At 39.9% G+C, this 16,456-nt stretch overlaps 1 protein-coding gene across 1 annotated transcript; it reads left to right on the forward strand.

Moving 5' to 3' along the window:
* Nucleotides 1–9,125: 9,125 nt before the first annotated feature.
* On the forward strand, nt 9,126–16,152 carry LOC121868631 (acidic mammalian chitinase-like). The gene is made up of 8 exons (XM_042369464.1): nt 9,126–9,226; nt 12,263–12,405; nt 12,647–12,790; nt 12,970–13,101; nt 13,627–13,878; nt 14,025–14,210; nt 15,334–15,465; nt 15,759–16,152. The coding sequence occupies exons 1-8, from the start codon at nt 9,142–9,144 to the stop codon at nt 15,951–15,953; spliced, it is 1,269 nt and encodes a 422-aa protein (XP_042225398.1). The 5' UTR covers nt 9,126–9,141; the 3' UTR covers nt 15,954–16,152.
* Nucleotides 16,153–16,456: the final 304 nt, after the last annotated feature.

Here is a 16,456-nt window from a genome sequence, read left to right on the forward strand (position 1 = left end):
GTGGCCCTTATCTTCCCTTAAGCTTACAATTAAGAACACTCTCTGGGGGGTCTTAGGTAATCCCTGTCTTAGTCTACCCTCAGGGGTCTTAGGTAATCATCGTCTTAATTTTCCTTCGGGGGTCTTAGGTAATCCTTGTCTTAATCTTCCTTGAGGAGTCTTAGGTAATCCGTGTTTTAGTCTTCTTTCGGGGGACTTGGTAATACTGGGATCAGGCTGTGTTAGTTGGGCCATATTAAGACTCGGGACCATTAGATGAGTTATTGAGTATTGCAGATTAAACTGATGTGAAGAGAAACAAATCCTCATCAGAACTGGTATATGACTTCTTTCGTTGCTCTTGACAGCTTCAATCATCAATATTTACTTTGTTTTCCGACGGTTCTCATCTCGCATCTGCTCTGAAAGATATAATAAGGTAGCTGCACAGCGTTTGTCTTGAGGTTTTGTTTTCAGCCTTGCGTATATTTTATCAATTTCCATTTTTTCCTTTCTGTTTTCTCTCCTTGAACTGTTGGCAAACATTATTATCTTCACCTGATCTGTCAATTATTGTTACTCGACTAAAATTCGTAAGCAAATATCCAGGGTCCTATAAATATTATTAAAACGAAGGGAACAACACACTCGCTAGTAATAAAAATACTGATGTTAGAGCACCAATGTTTGTGATTTTGCCGAGAAGTATTACATAAAGGTTTCCTAAGTTAAGGTACCTCCCAGGGAGTATACAGGAGGAACATTAATGACAAAATAGTTAGTGATTCGCTAGCTGCACACACCGGGATTATGTAACCACAGTTTTTGGCTCTCTTGTAGCGGCGTATTCACAGCTCTCCTCTCCATATAAGGAATTATAAGTAAATACTAACACAAACTATATCAGTAGAGCGTTATCATTTGAGTACAATAGTAAAAGCTCTAATTTTTTTGCAGAAGAAAGACGCGAAAATTAAATACTTTTTGATAATTCCGGATAAGTTACTTGGTCAATCGTGACCAACATCCCAAACTTATGTCCTTCAAAATGGTCGTTTCTTCCCTCCAGTGTATAATAGTCAGTGAATTTTATAAACAAATGTTAATCAGTAGAAAGTACAGTACAAGAGCAACATGGGTGAATTTCATCATCTCAGCTGCAAATTCTTTATATTTTCCCATGGTTATCAGTTAAACCTATTATATAACATTTCTAGTTATGTAAAAATGCAGAAAATATAAACTGGTTTATATTAACCTTGCGTTAGCTAAATCAGGACACAATTAAGACATCTTTGGTAAAGTTTGCCTTAGTGTGGAACGACATAGGAGTGGTCGGTATAATTAATCTGGATAGCTCTGTCAGGTAAGACAAGACAGTACAGTACAGTACAGTACAGTACAGTACAGTACAGTGCAGTACAATGCAGTACAGTACAGGAGAAAACTTGTAACCTACAATCTTTGCATTTCAATCAACCTAACAATTAGTTACCAAAAATGAAAAAGAACTAAAAGCAAGATGAGATGATTCCGCGGCAAGTGACCGCCAGTCCGAGAAAGTTGAGGTGAAGATAAAAAGAAGTCAGACACTCAGGTTACGGGAAGATGGAGAGGACGAAGTTGTCGTCCCATCAGTAAGGGTAATAGGTGACTACTGTAACTGTAAACAAGCTGCATGTTGTAGCTTTATGTACTACTACTAACACACAGAGATCACAACACCAAAGGACAACTGAAAATGATTCTGCTTACCAATAAGGGTGACAACTTTCTACGATAACAACAATAGACACAAGATTTAAATTGTTGGTAAACATATGCCAAAAGTCTTGTTAATAAGAATGGATTGTTGTGCGTGTATGTAGAGACGGAACAGTTGGACATAATGAGATCGTGAAGCTGTGTCGCTGGGTGAATTTATTTACCAGGGTTTTGCCTCCCAATCACAAGACACAGGACAACAAGAAGTGTTAGTGTACTACTGTACACGGGCTAAATGGAGTGGGATCCTCCGAATAAATTTGGTATAATATGATCGCACAAAACAGTAGTAAAGGTGTGTTACAGGGTTGACTCTGCATCGGAGGGTCAAGACAGAATTTGAATCACAAGCGCCACTGTAACTCGGACGCAAGTGAGCTTTGTTTGTGTGTGTGTATGTGTGGCTACGGCCAGGGGCAGCCGTTGGTTACCTGGTCCCATCCTTTTCTTCAAGACAAGTGCTCAATTCATACTCCCCACGTCGTTCGACGGTGGTTCGAGAGACAGGACAACATTGAGCTCCTAGAAGTGTCCAGCAAAGGAGCAGATATGAATGTTATTGAGCACGTATAGGTACACATAGTGAATACGTGTGGTATGGCAGTAGAAAGGACAGCTAACCAACTTATGGCTCACGTCAATGTTCAGTGGGAGTATTACAGGCGTAGGCCGGAGCTGGTATTGTACTTTGGTCATCCATGCCGGACAGGCTTCACGCTGTGATTGAATAGGAGAGCGGTTGGACAAAATATTGAGTAAACGTTTGTCTTGATTCATAGTTTTTTAAAACTGCTGAGTTATCTAATTAAATAGATTGGTGCAACTAAGAAATTATGTTATACTGAAGTGATAGATTACTTAAAAACTGAGTGGAACATATACGAGTAATATACTAAGCAATATTTATGGTTACCTATATATATATAACTAACCAAAACTAGTGATGCAGAAATTGGCTGATAATAAACTTGGGTCATGATGCATTTATCTTATTTTCCAGCCAAACATTTATCAGTGCTACTGTGGTCCAGTCCCTCTTGTGAGACACTTTTAGCTCACCCAATTCGCTCCCTTCTTGTGATCCACTCCATGACGGTTGCTGGGGACAAGTCAAGGTCACGTGCAATGGCTCGTTTGGAGAAGCCATTGTCACAAAGGATAATAATGCGACCTCTCAGTGACATATTATCGTCCCTCTGATCCATACTTGGTCGGTGGAGCTTATGGTCACTCTCAGCTGCGGTGGCGACGGCAACACCTCGTGCACTACTGACGTAGCATATGAATAACCATTAAAGTATGCGAGTTGTCATTTAACCATAGAGAAACATCATTATAGAATACTATAAGTGAATAATATAGTCCATCACCTCATTTACCGATGCATGATATAAAACCATCACAATTGTTCATTTAGTTTCACACCTGCTCCGTCGCCAGTATCAACTTGTGTGATGGTGGGGTGGGTCAGGACAGCGACCCGCCATCAAGTATGGGTAGAACGGGCTGTGCTCCCTCCACCTCCAGTGTACCACGAATTTGTGTTGAACTGTACATAAATTTTAGTCAAGGAGGTTCAATGGATGGAGGCAGTGTTCCCTGCGTGTGTAGCAGAGACGCGTGAAGCCAGGCCGCCATCTTGGTGAGGGCAACAAGGCCACAGTTGCCGCAGCTACTTACGAACAAACGTTGGTTATAGATAACTCTGCAGGATTTATACTATTGTTTTATTTATTATGCACATTATAGAGGAATCAACCAAGGAGGATGAAGTCACTGAGAGAAAAGCGTCGCCATAGTGGTCAAGGCATCAGTCACACTCAGTGACTTCACTTGAGGCAGCGGGTGCCGCCTCCATCCATTCAACCTTCTTGGTATTAGTGGTATTGATGGAAGTCACCTGCGAGTCACCCCACTCACTCATGTGTTGAAGGTCTTCCAGTCCGGATAAGGAAGTCTGTTGTCTTGCACTGAAAATTTGATCTTGGTCTATGTACAGTCACAATCCAAAGGTTCAACACCCCCTGGCTGGACGTTCGTCCAGGCCAGGGTTGAGGTAAGACTGGGTGATCGGACGCAGACACTCCACCACCACAACACTCCGAGACTCACAGCACACGAGCATGGAAGGAAATTTTTACGAATTTTGACGTGACATGCACCTGCATAGCAAAATTTCAGTCATAACAGTGTTGGCACACATAACAATAGCAAGTTAGGAGTGAGGCATGATAAACTTGGGCTGTTCTCGACCCCGTTATGAAATATGAATATTGATAAACATCAAGTGTTGATGGACTCAAAGTATCGTTACACTAATGCAGACATAGAATAAGTCCCTTTATTATATGCTGCCCTGATGATTCATGTGTAATACGAGGACTCGCATCTAGTGGTTCCAAGCCAGTGTTTTGGGACCGGGCAAAGTTTTTCATGCTCCAATCTTAACATGTTATTGTTATGTGTGGCAACAATGCTCTGAATGTATTTGTTTTGCAAGTTCATGCTATGTCAAAGTTCGTAATAAGCTCCTCCCTGTGTTCGTGTGCTGTGAGTCCGATCACCCAGCCTTACCTCAACTCTGGCCTCGGCGAACACCCAGCCAGGGGGGTGTCGAAACTTTGGATTGTGACTGTACAGTATAATTTCTATGGAATGGGTGAATTGTCTTTACTGATTTAGCTGTTTTTGTTTCAGTCGCTGATAATGTTCGTTTATATATAATAAGACACAGATGGAGGGAGTTTGCAATTCCGAGGTTGTTTCTGTTATATTGTTATTACTGCGTTTCAACAACGAAGGTCTTTAAGCGCGTGACAAGGTTATCAATACACTAGTCCAACAACAATAGAAAAAAGAAAGAAAAAAGATAACACTCTGTAGTCATATTTCTGAGGAACCTCGGAATTATTAGTTGAAGTTGGATACAAGATAGTCCAGAAGTGCACACAATCCAACCTTATACATGATGAAAGTAATTAAGGGGACTAAGTAGGAATGACCAAAAGAGGGTAATTTACGAGTATGGATCCATGCCAAACTGTGTAAAGCTTTAACAATTTAAAAAACAATTATAAATGAGGTTTGCCATTGAAGTTAGTGATTATACTAACGGATTACATACATTAATAAGGACATAAAGACCTAGTGACAGTAAAACGTCGACTATGGAAGCTACTCTGAATAATTTATTACTTTCATGGGGAAAGTTCAATACGCTGCGGGAGTCCTGTTAAAGTTTATTGTAATTATAGCCAGTTTTTGCTTGACATTCTTAGTTTTAACTTTGAGGGTCGAATTTCAGTAATCTCAAGATTCAAATGAGAGAAGAGGTTCGAGTTAGGAGCATAGAACTGTAAGGAAAGAACACTGACCATCACTTAGAAATAATGATATCACGGAACAGTCCGTTATTAACCGATTGCGTGGTCGGAGTTTCTCTCAGTTGAACAAAATTACGTAACGTTAGCCCTAAAAAACGCCTATGTGCGACACTATACTTCCTTAAAGGGTTATTGTTACGTGAGGTATTTAGGCATTAGGTAAGATGTCCATCAGTGACGCTGCCTCTTTAATACATTCACTCAGTTCGGTGCTGCCAAGTTCTGGTATTATCCAGAGGACATTTTCTTTTATTATTATTTAAACAGTTGATTGGATGGGGATCACTGACAAGGCTCTAGCCTGATCACATGATAACTGGTTTAAAGGATAATTTTGTTAAAAACTATCCTATCTGAAAAACCTTGCCCAGGATTGTTACAGAAAATTATTACAAAGAACATAGTTAAGGACTTTAGATTAATTAAAACCAAAAAAAAAATATAATGATATAGACGCAGTAGATACTATTTTAGAAAAATTACATAGTAATACAGTAAAAAAATAGACCTCAATGGGTTACAGTATTCATTAAAAGGATAATAATAATAATAATAATAATAATAATATTACTGCTACTACTACTACTAATAATATTAATAAAAAACATTAATAATAACAATAATAATTAAATATGGTAACAACAACAATAATAATAATAATGAAGTTTCAGAAGATAAAGGGTTGATGGGAGGGAACGACAGGGCCCAGGATGTCCAGCTGACGCTTCTCAGCCACATAAATGACCTGTTGGCGTGGTTACAGTCCTAATACTCATGTACAAATGACTAATTATTGAAATACGGAATAAAATAATTCTCTGGCAACTGTTCATCTTCTTTCTTCATGGGTATAAGGGGGTGAGTGATGGTTATCCTCCACCACTGGATGGGGTAGTAGGTATATATGTGGGCTAGTATACAGTATAGTACTGTATATATACCCCTCCTACCGCTGGGTGGGATGGAGTAAAGGCCCTCTATCAGACACTTGTTTACCAAATCAATGGCCCAGTTTTTCTAGTTAGGGTTAGGTTAGTTTTGTGTAGGTGTAAGGTGTTTCAACACCCCATCCTTATCTCCCATTGGTAGCCCCAATCCTTAGGCTTAGAGAGAGGAGGAAACTTTGCACTTTAGGAAGTATGTCCTCCCGTCGTAGAGGCGAGTCTAATGTATTAGATAAAACACCTTCCTCCTCTTATAAAGAAAGGATGATGACAACGTCTGAAACATAAGAGTTACAAAAATTTTAACCAACCGACCAAGGGCCATTACTGACTCTACCAGGAGACAGCCACTACAAGAAGAAAGGAGAGACAAGATTTGTCCGGCCATAATCATGCAGGTGTTGACGGTCAGCAACTCTAAAACTGCAATCTACAACTGAACTGTTGACGAATCTGAATGCTGTAGTTCAATATTTGAGGCAGCCATCAACTCGAGCACGTGGACCATTTTCTCTGAACAGTATAATGGCCTGGAAGGATGTAAGTAATTGACAGGTTATATTTCCTCACTCCATATCAAGAGGTAATTGTTCATGTTAATCAAATAGCCGGGTCAATAAGTAACGCTATTTATTTCCTAAAAACTAGTGGCACTATACTACTGTCGTAATTATGAAAAAAAATATTTTGTTGGTTACATACTGATTGTGTACAAGTTTGTAACAAACCTGGCTTTCTGAGTACTCGTGTCATTCTCCTACGCCTTGAGATCCTTATTTGGTGACAAGTACGAGCCTTCCCTGTCAGCAACAACGTTTATGCTAAAATAATGAGGGAAGATAATATATGACGACGCTTGGGTTCAGGGGATCCTTGGCTTACACAGTCACTTGTTAAACAAACGAAACACTCCATGGAGTAAGAGTGATGGAATGGTTACAGCCTCATTTTTGTATTCTTCTGGGGTTCAGCATTTAAACTAATTTATCTCAATCGCTGGTTTCACCTGGTCCTCCTACCTTCAGCTCCACCCATTGACATCTCTACTATTATCTTTCATCCCTGTTCTTATGGTTCACAAACTCGAACCATTGCTAAGTCCTCGATGAAACTTTTAACCTTACTAACGGTTTCTATCTAACACTACCCACAACTTTCCAACTCTCTAACAGTATTCCACCGAACCTTTTCTCCTACCCAAAAGACTTTCATACAATTGCCACCTTCATATCCTTACACTGCAGATTCCTACTTTGAATTACTGCTTGCTCTTGGTGGCGCTCTGTCTGTAAGGAAGGGAGGCAATGTGGTTGGACCTTTAGGTGAAGCTCATCTTACACGAGGTCCCAAATATCTTTTATAGTGTTTGCTCATTGTTCTTCTAGGGCAAGGAATGAAATTCTGTTAGAAGGAAGCCCAATGTCTTTCCTCGCCAGAAGGCTGAAGAGTATGAGGAAATAGAAAAGTGAGTGTAAGAGCTTTGGGGGGTAAAGTTGGCTCATATCCACCCTAGTGAAGGACCAGACTACCACAAATATGATAGGATTGATTAAAGGATTTCCACAACACAGAACTCAAGTGCCCGGAGTTACGTCTCATCTATACCTTATTTGGCAGCAGTGGTTGTCATGCAGTGGCAGTAAGAAGTTTCCACACGCTAGGGGGGAACTTTTAACAGCTGGCAGCCGAATGGTTATCACCTGGGTCTCTAATTACGTAGTCCTGGGTTCAATTCCCGATTAGGGATATAGGTTGAATACATTAAGGTAGCAATCTTAGGTAATTGGAAGTTGGCAGCTATCAAACAGGGAGGTACTACCGCCTGGGAAGATATTGGAAGCATAATGTGTTGTCTAATGGTAGACCCTGCTGCTATATGGCATCACTAAAATTGTGACTAAGTCCCAGGTTGCTGATCTGACTTTCTGCCTCCTTTACACACAATTGCAGGATCTCAATTGTTTCTCCTGCTTTGACAACACAACATACATATATCGTTTCTCACTAATGATCTTTTTTCAGTTTTATATTTCTTTATTATTATTATTATTATTATTATTATTATTATTATTATTATTACTATTATTAAATTATTATTAGTGTTGTTGTTATTATTTTTATGGTTATTATTAATTTATTAAAAATTTTAAATTTTTTATTATTAATTTTATTTACTATGAACACATTATTATTATTATTGTTATTACTATTAGTTTTGAGGCCCTCAGGATCTGATGTGGGTCAGTGACCTGTGCCCGGGTGGGCTAATCCCTGTAAAAAAGAAATAAAAAAGCAGATTTGTCAGACAAAATTTTCCCTTTGTAAACCCATGTTGAGAGTCGTAGATTTATTTGCTTTTCTCTAGATGCGATTAGATGCTATCTGCTATAATTGATTTAAGAAATTTCCCCACTACTGACGTCAAACTGATCGGCCGGTAATTTGACGCTGATGCTCTGTCTCCCATTTTGAATATGGGTACTACATTTGCCTGTTTCCACAAGTCTGACACAACTCCGGTGTCCAATGATTTTGTAAATAAATTTACAAGGGGTCCGCTAATCTGTTCCCTACACTCTTTCAAGACTCGAGGGAAAATTTCGTCCGGCCCTGGGGATTTTGTCTTCTTTAGTTTATTTATCCTCTTAAGAACATCCTCTTTTCTGATAGTGATATTCTTTAATTTCTCTTCTTCCTTTCCACTCGAGCGCTATTTGTGTGTTAGGAACAGAAACGTAAGGCTGGCAGGTGATTTTCAGCGAACTTTTGATTTTGACTGTACTTACTCAGGCGCATTTCACTGATAGATGATTAATTCTAGTGAACAAAATTGTTCAGAAAAGGAAAATGTTCACAAGAAGTTTATTCTAGGTACTAAAGTACAAGTCAATGGTCGATAATAAAAGAAAAAGATGAGAGGAAATTAAAATATTCTGTGTAGCGATAGCGAGGTGTGCTGAGATAGGTGCAGCTGACAGTCAAGTATCGGTGACGACCTGCTCTGTGTCTGCGCTTGCGCACTCACATTCTCTGAGTAACTCTTGTTGTATAAAAGTAAAAATACCTCTATCATGAGCACCACTTGTGGAGGAGGAACAGCTACAATGAAGCTGCTTACTGTGCTTTCTCTCCTCACCATCACGCTCTCTGTCACAGGCAAGACTCGCTCTAACATCATCTTGTCTATATTACATTCTGTAGAACTCTATAGTTACGCGTTGCTTTGGTTTTGCTAGATAAAAAGCGGAAGAAATCAGACATGTGCCGATATAACACTCACCGAGTTTGTTTAAAGAGAGGTATATATATATATATATATATATATATATATATATATATATATATATATATATATATATATTGATAAAATCACACGGGAAAAGGGAAACAACGGAGCACCTTAGCTTTCGTCTTTATTCAAGCATTTTTAACCTTGGGCCACTGACAAGGTTAAAAATGCTTTGAAAACCTTGGATCTAGATGTAGGATAGTTATTTAGTGGGTCCCTTATTTGTGACCTGACCTGACTAGTCTTATTCGAAATCACCCGGAGAAGCACCGATTGATCAATGATTCCCAGCATAGCTTCACAAGCGGACGTTCTTGTCTAACTAATCTATTAACATTCTTTTCATCAGTTTTCGAATCGGTGGACGAGGGGCGTGGTATATCTAGACTTTAGCAAAGCCTTCGACAGAGTCCCCCACGAAAGACTAATTAGAAAGGTAAAACCACATGGCATCAAAGGTAACATCCTTAAATGGATTAGGGCGTGGTTACAGGACAGGAAACAGCGAGTGAGCATTAACGGCACTAAGTCCCATTGGAGCAAAGTCACAAGTGGAGTTCCCCAAGGCTCAGTACTTGGACCATTATTATTTATTATATACATAAACGACATAGATATCGGCATAGACAGCAACATTAGTAAATTTGCTGATGACACTAAAATAGGACGTGTTATTAAATCTGACGAGGACTCCACGAAACTACAGGAAGATCTAAACAAATTTTTCGAATGGTCTGAAAAATGGCAGATGAAATTCAAAGTGGACAAATGTAAAGTACTCAGTATAGGAGATGTAAACAGGGAAACCAGATACCAGATGAACAACGATGCCATAGAGAAATCCGACTGCGAGAGAGATTTAGGAGTAATGATAAGCAGGAACCTTAAGCCAAGTAAACAATGTGTTTTTGCTCGTAACAAGGCTAATAAACTACTTGGGTTCATACAAAGGAGTGTTAGTTACAAGACTAGCGAGGTCATCCTAAAACTGTATCTTGGGCTTGTGAGACCACACCTGGATTACGCAGTTCAGTTCTGGTCACCGTATTACAGAATGGATATAGAATCATTGGAAAGAATTCAGAGGAGAATGACAAGACTAATCCCTGGCATTAGGAACCTTGAGTACAGAGACAGGTTAAAGCATCTTAATTTGCACTCCCTGGAGAGACGTAGAGCGAGGGGCGACCTGATAGAGGTGTATAAGTGGAAGTCAGGGCTAAACAAAGGGGACATTACAATGGTACTCAAACTATCCAACCAGGAGCGAACTTCTAACAATGGTTTTAAATTAGACAAATTTAGATTTAGGCGTGAAATAGGTAAACACTGGTTTGGAAACAGAGTAGTGGATGAATGGAACAAGTTACCAATTATCATCATTAACTCGAATACGCTGAATAGCTTCAAACATCGGTTGGATGCTTATATGAGCAATAGGGGTTGGGTGTAAACGGGACTGCCCAGTATGAGCCAATAGGCCCGCTGCAGTTTCCTCAATTCTTATGTTCTTATGTTCTCACGTCGCCCCCTTCTCTTAAGCTCCTCTACGTGTGTGTTGGTGTTGGTGTGGGGATTAGTGGATGACATCATTATAACGTGACCTCATGTTTAATAAGGTCACCCTGTATATTTAAGCCTCTCTCTGTCCATGTAATCCAGTTGCCTCTGAAGATGTCTTGAATAAAGACGAAAGCTAAGGTGCTCCGTTGTTTCCCTTTTCCCGTGTGATTTTATCAAGATTTATCTTATCCACGTTTTCATTGTGGATCTACATGAAATAATTATATATATATATATATATATATATATATATATATATATATATATATATATATATATATATATATATATATATATATATATATATATATATATATATATATATATATATATATATATATATATATATATATATATATATATATATATATATATATATATATATATATATATATATATATATATATATATATCAAAGAAGGAGAGGAAACGGTAGCGGACAGTTAATTAAGACAAGTGGAGAAGCCGAGAAGAGAGGGCTGAAATTACATATAGGAATACTGTACTCTACACACACTTCCTAATATCCTCAGCATGCATACTCAGTACACAAAATGAATCCCTATGTCTCCACATTGGTTCACAATGCCCTATTTAATTCCCCGAGAGCACAGAACAAGCCAACTTTAACGGTGATATATTTGAAATCGATACAAAAGATACATCTACATACTCATGCACTTGTAATATTGTGTGACAGTACTGTATGTGTTTTTATACCCAACAGCGTCCCTTACAGTTACATACTGAGTCCCCACTGACCCAGCGTCCCTGACATTTACATACCGAGTCCCCTACAGTTACATACCGAGTCCCCACGGACACAGCGTCCCTGACAGTTACATACCGAGTCCCCACTGACCCAGCGTCCCTGACATTTACATACCGAGTCCCCTACAGTTACATACTGAGTCCCCACTGACACAGCGTCCCTGACAGTTACATACCGAGTCCCCACTGACACAGCGTCCCTGACAGTTACATACCGAGTCCCCTACAGTTACATACCGAGTCCCCACTGACACAGCGTCCCTACAGTTACATACCGAGTCCCCTACAGTTACATACCGAGTCCCCTACAGTTACATACCGAGTCCCCACTGACACAGCGTCCCTGACAGTTACATACCGAGTCCCCACTGACCCAGCGTCCCTGACAGTTACATACCGAGTCCCCACTGACACAGCGTCCCTGACAGTTACATACCGAGTCCCCACTGACACAGCGTCCCTGACAGTTACATACCGAGTCCCCACTGACACTTCCATTCGGCCCAACTCATAACCTAACCTTTAAGAACTCGTGTCTATCAGAACAATTATCTATTTTCATTGTGTAGAGAGCGTAATGGTGTGCTACTACGCATCGTGGGCCACCTACCGTGTCAGAGACGGCAAGTTTGAAGTAGAGGACATCGACCCGAACATCTGCACCCATGTTGTCTATACCTTTGCCGGAATTGGCACTGACAACAAGATCGAGGTGAGCAACAACTAGTTCATAAATAACTCGGTATTGACGCTGATGATTACTACTTAGGAGTATCAATCTTCCAGGTAGCCATTCCCAAAAAGAACGACCACTCATGATAAATCAGTGGCTTTTATTTATTTGCCTTTGCATTTGAGTTGTCAATTTTACACGTTTAAAACACTACCGGGTATTCTTTAAAGATATTAAAGGCAATTTAATGTAACTGAACAATTGATGATTCATTTTGCAGGTTCTGGACCCATGGAACGACCTGTGTGCCAACTGGGGCAAATGTGGCTATAACAGATTCACTGACCTCAAGAAGGTGAACCCCAAACTGATCACCCAGCTGTCCGTTGGTGGCTATAACGAGGGCTCCACATCATACTCCAATGTGCGTCTCTAGATAATTTCTTTACATTTAAATTACTTATGTATTTATTTTATGGTGAAACTAAACCTTAGATAAAACCACATCATACAAAGTAATAAACTAAAGTAGGAAAAGGTGGAGTTCAAATACTAGACACGTTATACCTATGTGGTCGAGTTATTCTCTATGATTCTCTGCAGATGGCCGCCGATCCTGCCAAGACACAGATATTTGTCACCTCTACCGTAGAACTGTTAAAGGCACACGGCTTCGACGGTCTGGATCTCATCTGGGAGTATCCAACCCAACGAGGTGGAGTTCCTGCAGACCGAGTGAGTCACTTTGTTATCTACTTAACCTAACCTGGTTTCCAAGCCTAGATATTACAGCTGCTGTAAACCTTCTCCAAGGTTTGGTTGTGTTTGTCTCATAATATTCATCATACCCGGTAAAGACCTCCTAAGATTTAACCTCTATGTGCCACTTAGTAACCGACACAAGAAAATTAATATCTGTCTCATAGTGATTTATCCTTCTAAATATACTTACTATAAAACTGCTTAGATAATATTAAACTAAATTTAATAAAAATTACCTTGATTTTGCCATGCTATTAACTCTATACATGACTGTCGCTGGAAGATAATTAATGTCACTGACTCATACAAGGCCTTATGATCATTTCCACACGGGCCTGAGGAAGAATTGTATAGCTAACTTGTACTTACTGCAGTAGGACCACTTCCTGAAAATGTCGTAGGACTCACAGGCATTAAAAACCAAAACAAAAAAATTACCACTCTTCTCACATTTGCAAGATCATATTAGTGAAGACCGACTATTACTCTGTTTTGCAGAAGAATTTCATCACCTTGCTGGGCAAGTTGCACGAGGCGCTGCACGCCAGCGGTATGATACTAACAGTGGCTGTGGCTGCTTTGAAGAGCACTATTGACCAGGCCTACGACATCCCCGCCATGGTGGATGTGGTGGACCTGGTGAACGTGATGACATATGACCTACACGGGCCTTGGGAAAAGTACACACATCATCAGTCTACCCTCTATGCTTACAAAGATGACCATGGCGATACTCTTTATCTCAATCAGGTACAACATTCAGCTTGTTGTCGGGAAAGATGACTTGTCACATATAAAACTTTGCCTGAAGCGTAGTAATGTTTATTAAAACTACGTCACACAAATTATATGTTGGTCGATTATCAAATAAAACTCTAATTGGAACTTTGATGCAGAACTTCTCCATCAACTACTGGATAGACGGAGGAATGCCGAGTACCAAGCTAACACTGGGTATGCCTCTGTACGGCCGCTGCTGGACCTTGGATAATCCTGATCAGCACGGCTACAATGCCCGAGCAAGCCACCCGGGAAAAGCAGGACCATTAACACAGACCGAGGGCATGATGGGGTACAATGAGGTAAACTGTGTCATTAGATGTTATGTTTATACTGACTATAATACTCTTACACTTTTAATAATAATAATAATTAACGGTTTATTGAAAAAATTCTGCAGCCCGAAGGCTGAAAATATACATTGGACATAAATGACTTATTACATACATTGGTGGTTTAACAAAAGCCTTCATTAGAGAAAGGTAAAGGAACATACAGTGAACATACAGATTAATGTAGGTGTTGAACAGCAAACTCGTAGTGTAGTAACTCCCTCCCAGATGGTGTTAGGAGGAACTCACGTGGTGTAGTAGTTCCCTCAGATGGTGTTATGAGGGACCTGGCGTGGTGTAGTAATTCCCTCGCAGATGGTGTTATGAGGGGCCTCACGTGGTGTAGTAATTCCCTCACAGATGGTGTTATGAGGGACCTCACGTGGTGTAGTAATTACCTCACAGATGGTGTTATGAGGGGCCTCACGTGGTGTAGTAACTCCCTCACAGATGGTGTTATGAGGGGCATCACGTGGTGTAGTAGTTCCCTCACAGATGGTGTTATGAGGGGCCTGACGTGGTGTAGTAATTCCCTCACAGATGGTGTGATGAGGGACTTGACGTGGTGTAGTAATTCCCTCACATATGGTGTTATGAGGGACATGTGGTGTAGTAATTCCATCACAGATGGTGTTATATGAGTGAGGTTTGGTCCCAGGCCTTCCTATCGTAGACGGATTAACACATCGGTGGTTGTTGTTGGGTCTCGCGGGCCATTATCACTGGGTACCTGGGACCTCACTGTGTGAAGGTTAACTAGGGTACGACTGTTACTGTTGAGTTGTTCTCACTGACTTCAGCACTGTTCACCACTGTTCACCTCTGTTTAACACTGGTTCCGTTCCTTTCCTAAATGAAATTGTAACTTCTGGCGAGAACTTGTTGATATTCCGGTGGGGAGGTGGGTTCAGGGGAGGGGGTTGGTATGGGCCAACTTAACAGTTGACCTGGCTGCTCCGAGAGGAGCGCCAGGTACGTCTTGACCCTTCGGTGGTCAAGGATGTAGTAAACGGGAGTGTTGTGTGTGTGAATTTCCATCACTCATGTTGTACAATTTCTCCGACACTGATGGTCTAATGTTTTTGTCCTCCAGATCTGCGATTTTATAAACAAAGATAGCTGGACTGTGGTAGTGGAGGAAGGGTGTAATGAACCTTACACCTATAACATGGCCTACGGCAATATCTGGTGTTCATATGAAGACCACGATTCTTGTGTTATCAAGGTGAGGTGTTGTTAAGTCCAGCAATAGTAGAGAATAACATACTGGCAAATACATAAGACTAACACTTTGCTGAACTAAACACTAAACTCTCTTTATAATATTCACGTATAGGTTTCTGGCAGACAAGAAGCATTACAGTTATTCATGAATTCTTTCTGCATTTATATGTTAAGTAAGAGAATTTGATGCAGCATTTCTGTTGTAATTATAAAACCAATATGACAAACTTTTCTCATACGTCAAAAGTGTTTGGTGTTGGTATTGTGTGGCTAATATCAACGGTGTGTTTGCAGGCCAATTACGCTAGGGAAAAAAATCTTGCTGGCCTGATGGTGTGGACGATTGATACTGACGACTTCCACGCCGAATGTTCCACCCGTCATTTCGATTTGACCAGAACCTTAGCGGAGACCTTCGCAGGCAACGAAACGCGACGAATAAGTCAGTCAATGTTAGAATCTAGAATAGATGGTTCAAACCTACGTTAACACCTGCCACTCAAAATTTATCTTCTACTTTACTCATAACTTTACCGAATCCAGTGACCCTGCAGTGAGTCTATAGTAGTCCACATTCAGTCATATAAAAGTAAGTAAGTCACTCATCATAAACTATGTGAATCTTTTTGAGTCTTCCACCATCCAAATGAATCACTCATGTAAGCAGTAATAAAAATGATTCATTTTTTTAATCAATTTTAATCCCACCACCAAACCGAGAATAACTCTGAATCACCACAACCATGTAAGTTACTTTGTTAAGGATTCTTAATGACTATGTCCATATTTCATTTACATTTGATAAGATTGCAAATGATGATTTCTATGTATTTGTAATATAATTTTGATTAAATTAATTGAAGTAATTTTTTATCAAATAACGGTATTTCAGTATTCCGCCACCCATGTTGGTTGATATTATCCAAACATTTAGTGCAGATTAGTTAAAACATACATACAGGTCGCTAATTGATAAAGACCCTCCTGGAAAT

Source organism: Homarus americanus, unplaced genomic scaffold (assembly GCF_018991925.1).
Source record: "Homarus americanus isolate GMGI-L3 unplaced genomic scaffold, GMGI_Hamer_2.0 scaffold59495, whole genome shotgun sequence".
Lineage (NCBI taxonomy): Eukaryota > Metazoa > Arthropoda > Malacostraca > Decapoda > Nephropidae > Homarus > Homarus americanus.

Coding starts and splice junctions, on each gene's coding strand:
- LOC121868631 (XM_042369464.1), top strand. CDS start 9,142: ATGAGCACCACTTGTGGAGGAGGAACAGCTACAATGAAGCTGCTTACT. Junction 13,102..13,626: donor GTGGAGTTCCTGCAGACCGA/GTGAGTCACTTT, acceptor TCTGTTTTGCAG/AAGAATTTCATCACCTTGCT. Junction 15,466..15,758: donor ACGATTCTTGTGTTATCAAG/GTGAGGTGTTGT, acceptor GTGTGTTTGCAG/GCCAATTACGCTAGGGAAAA.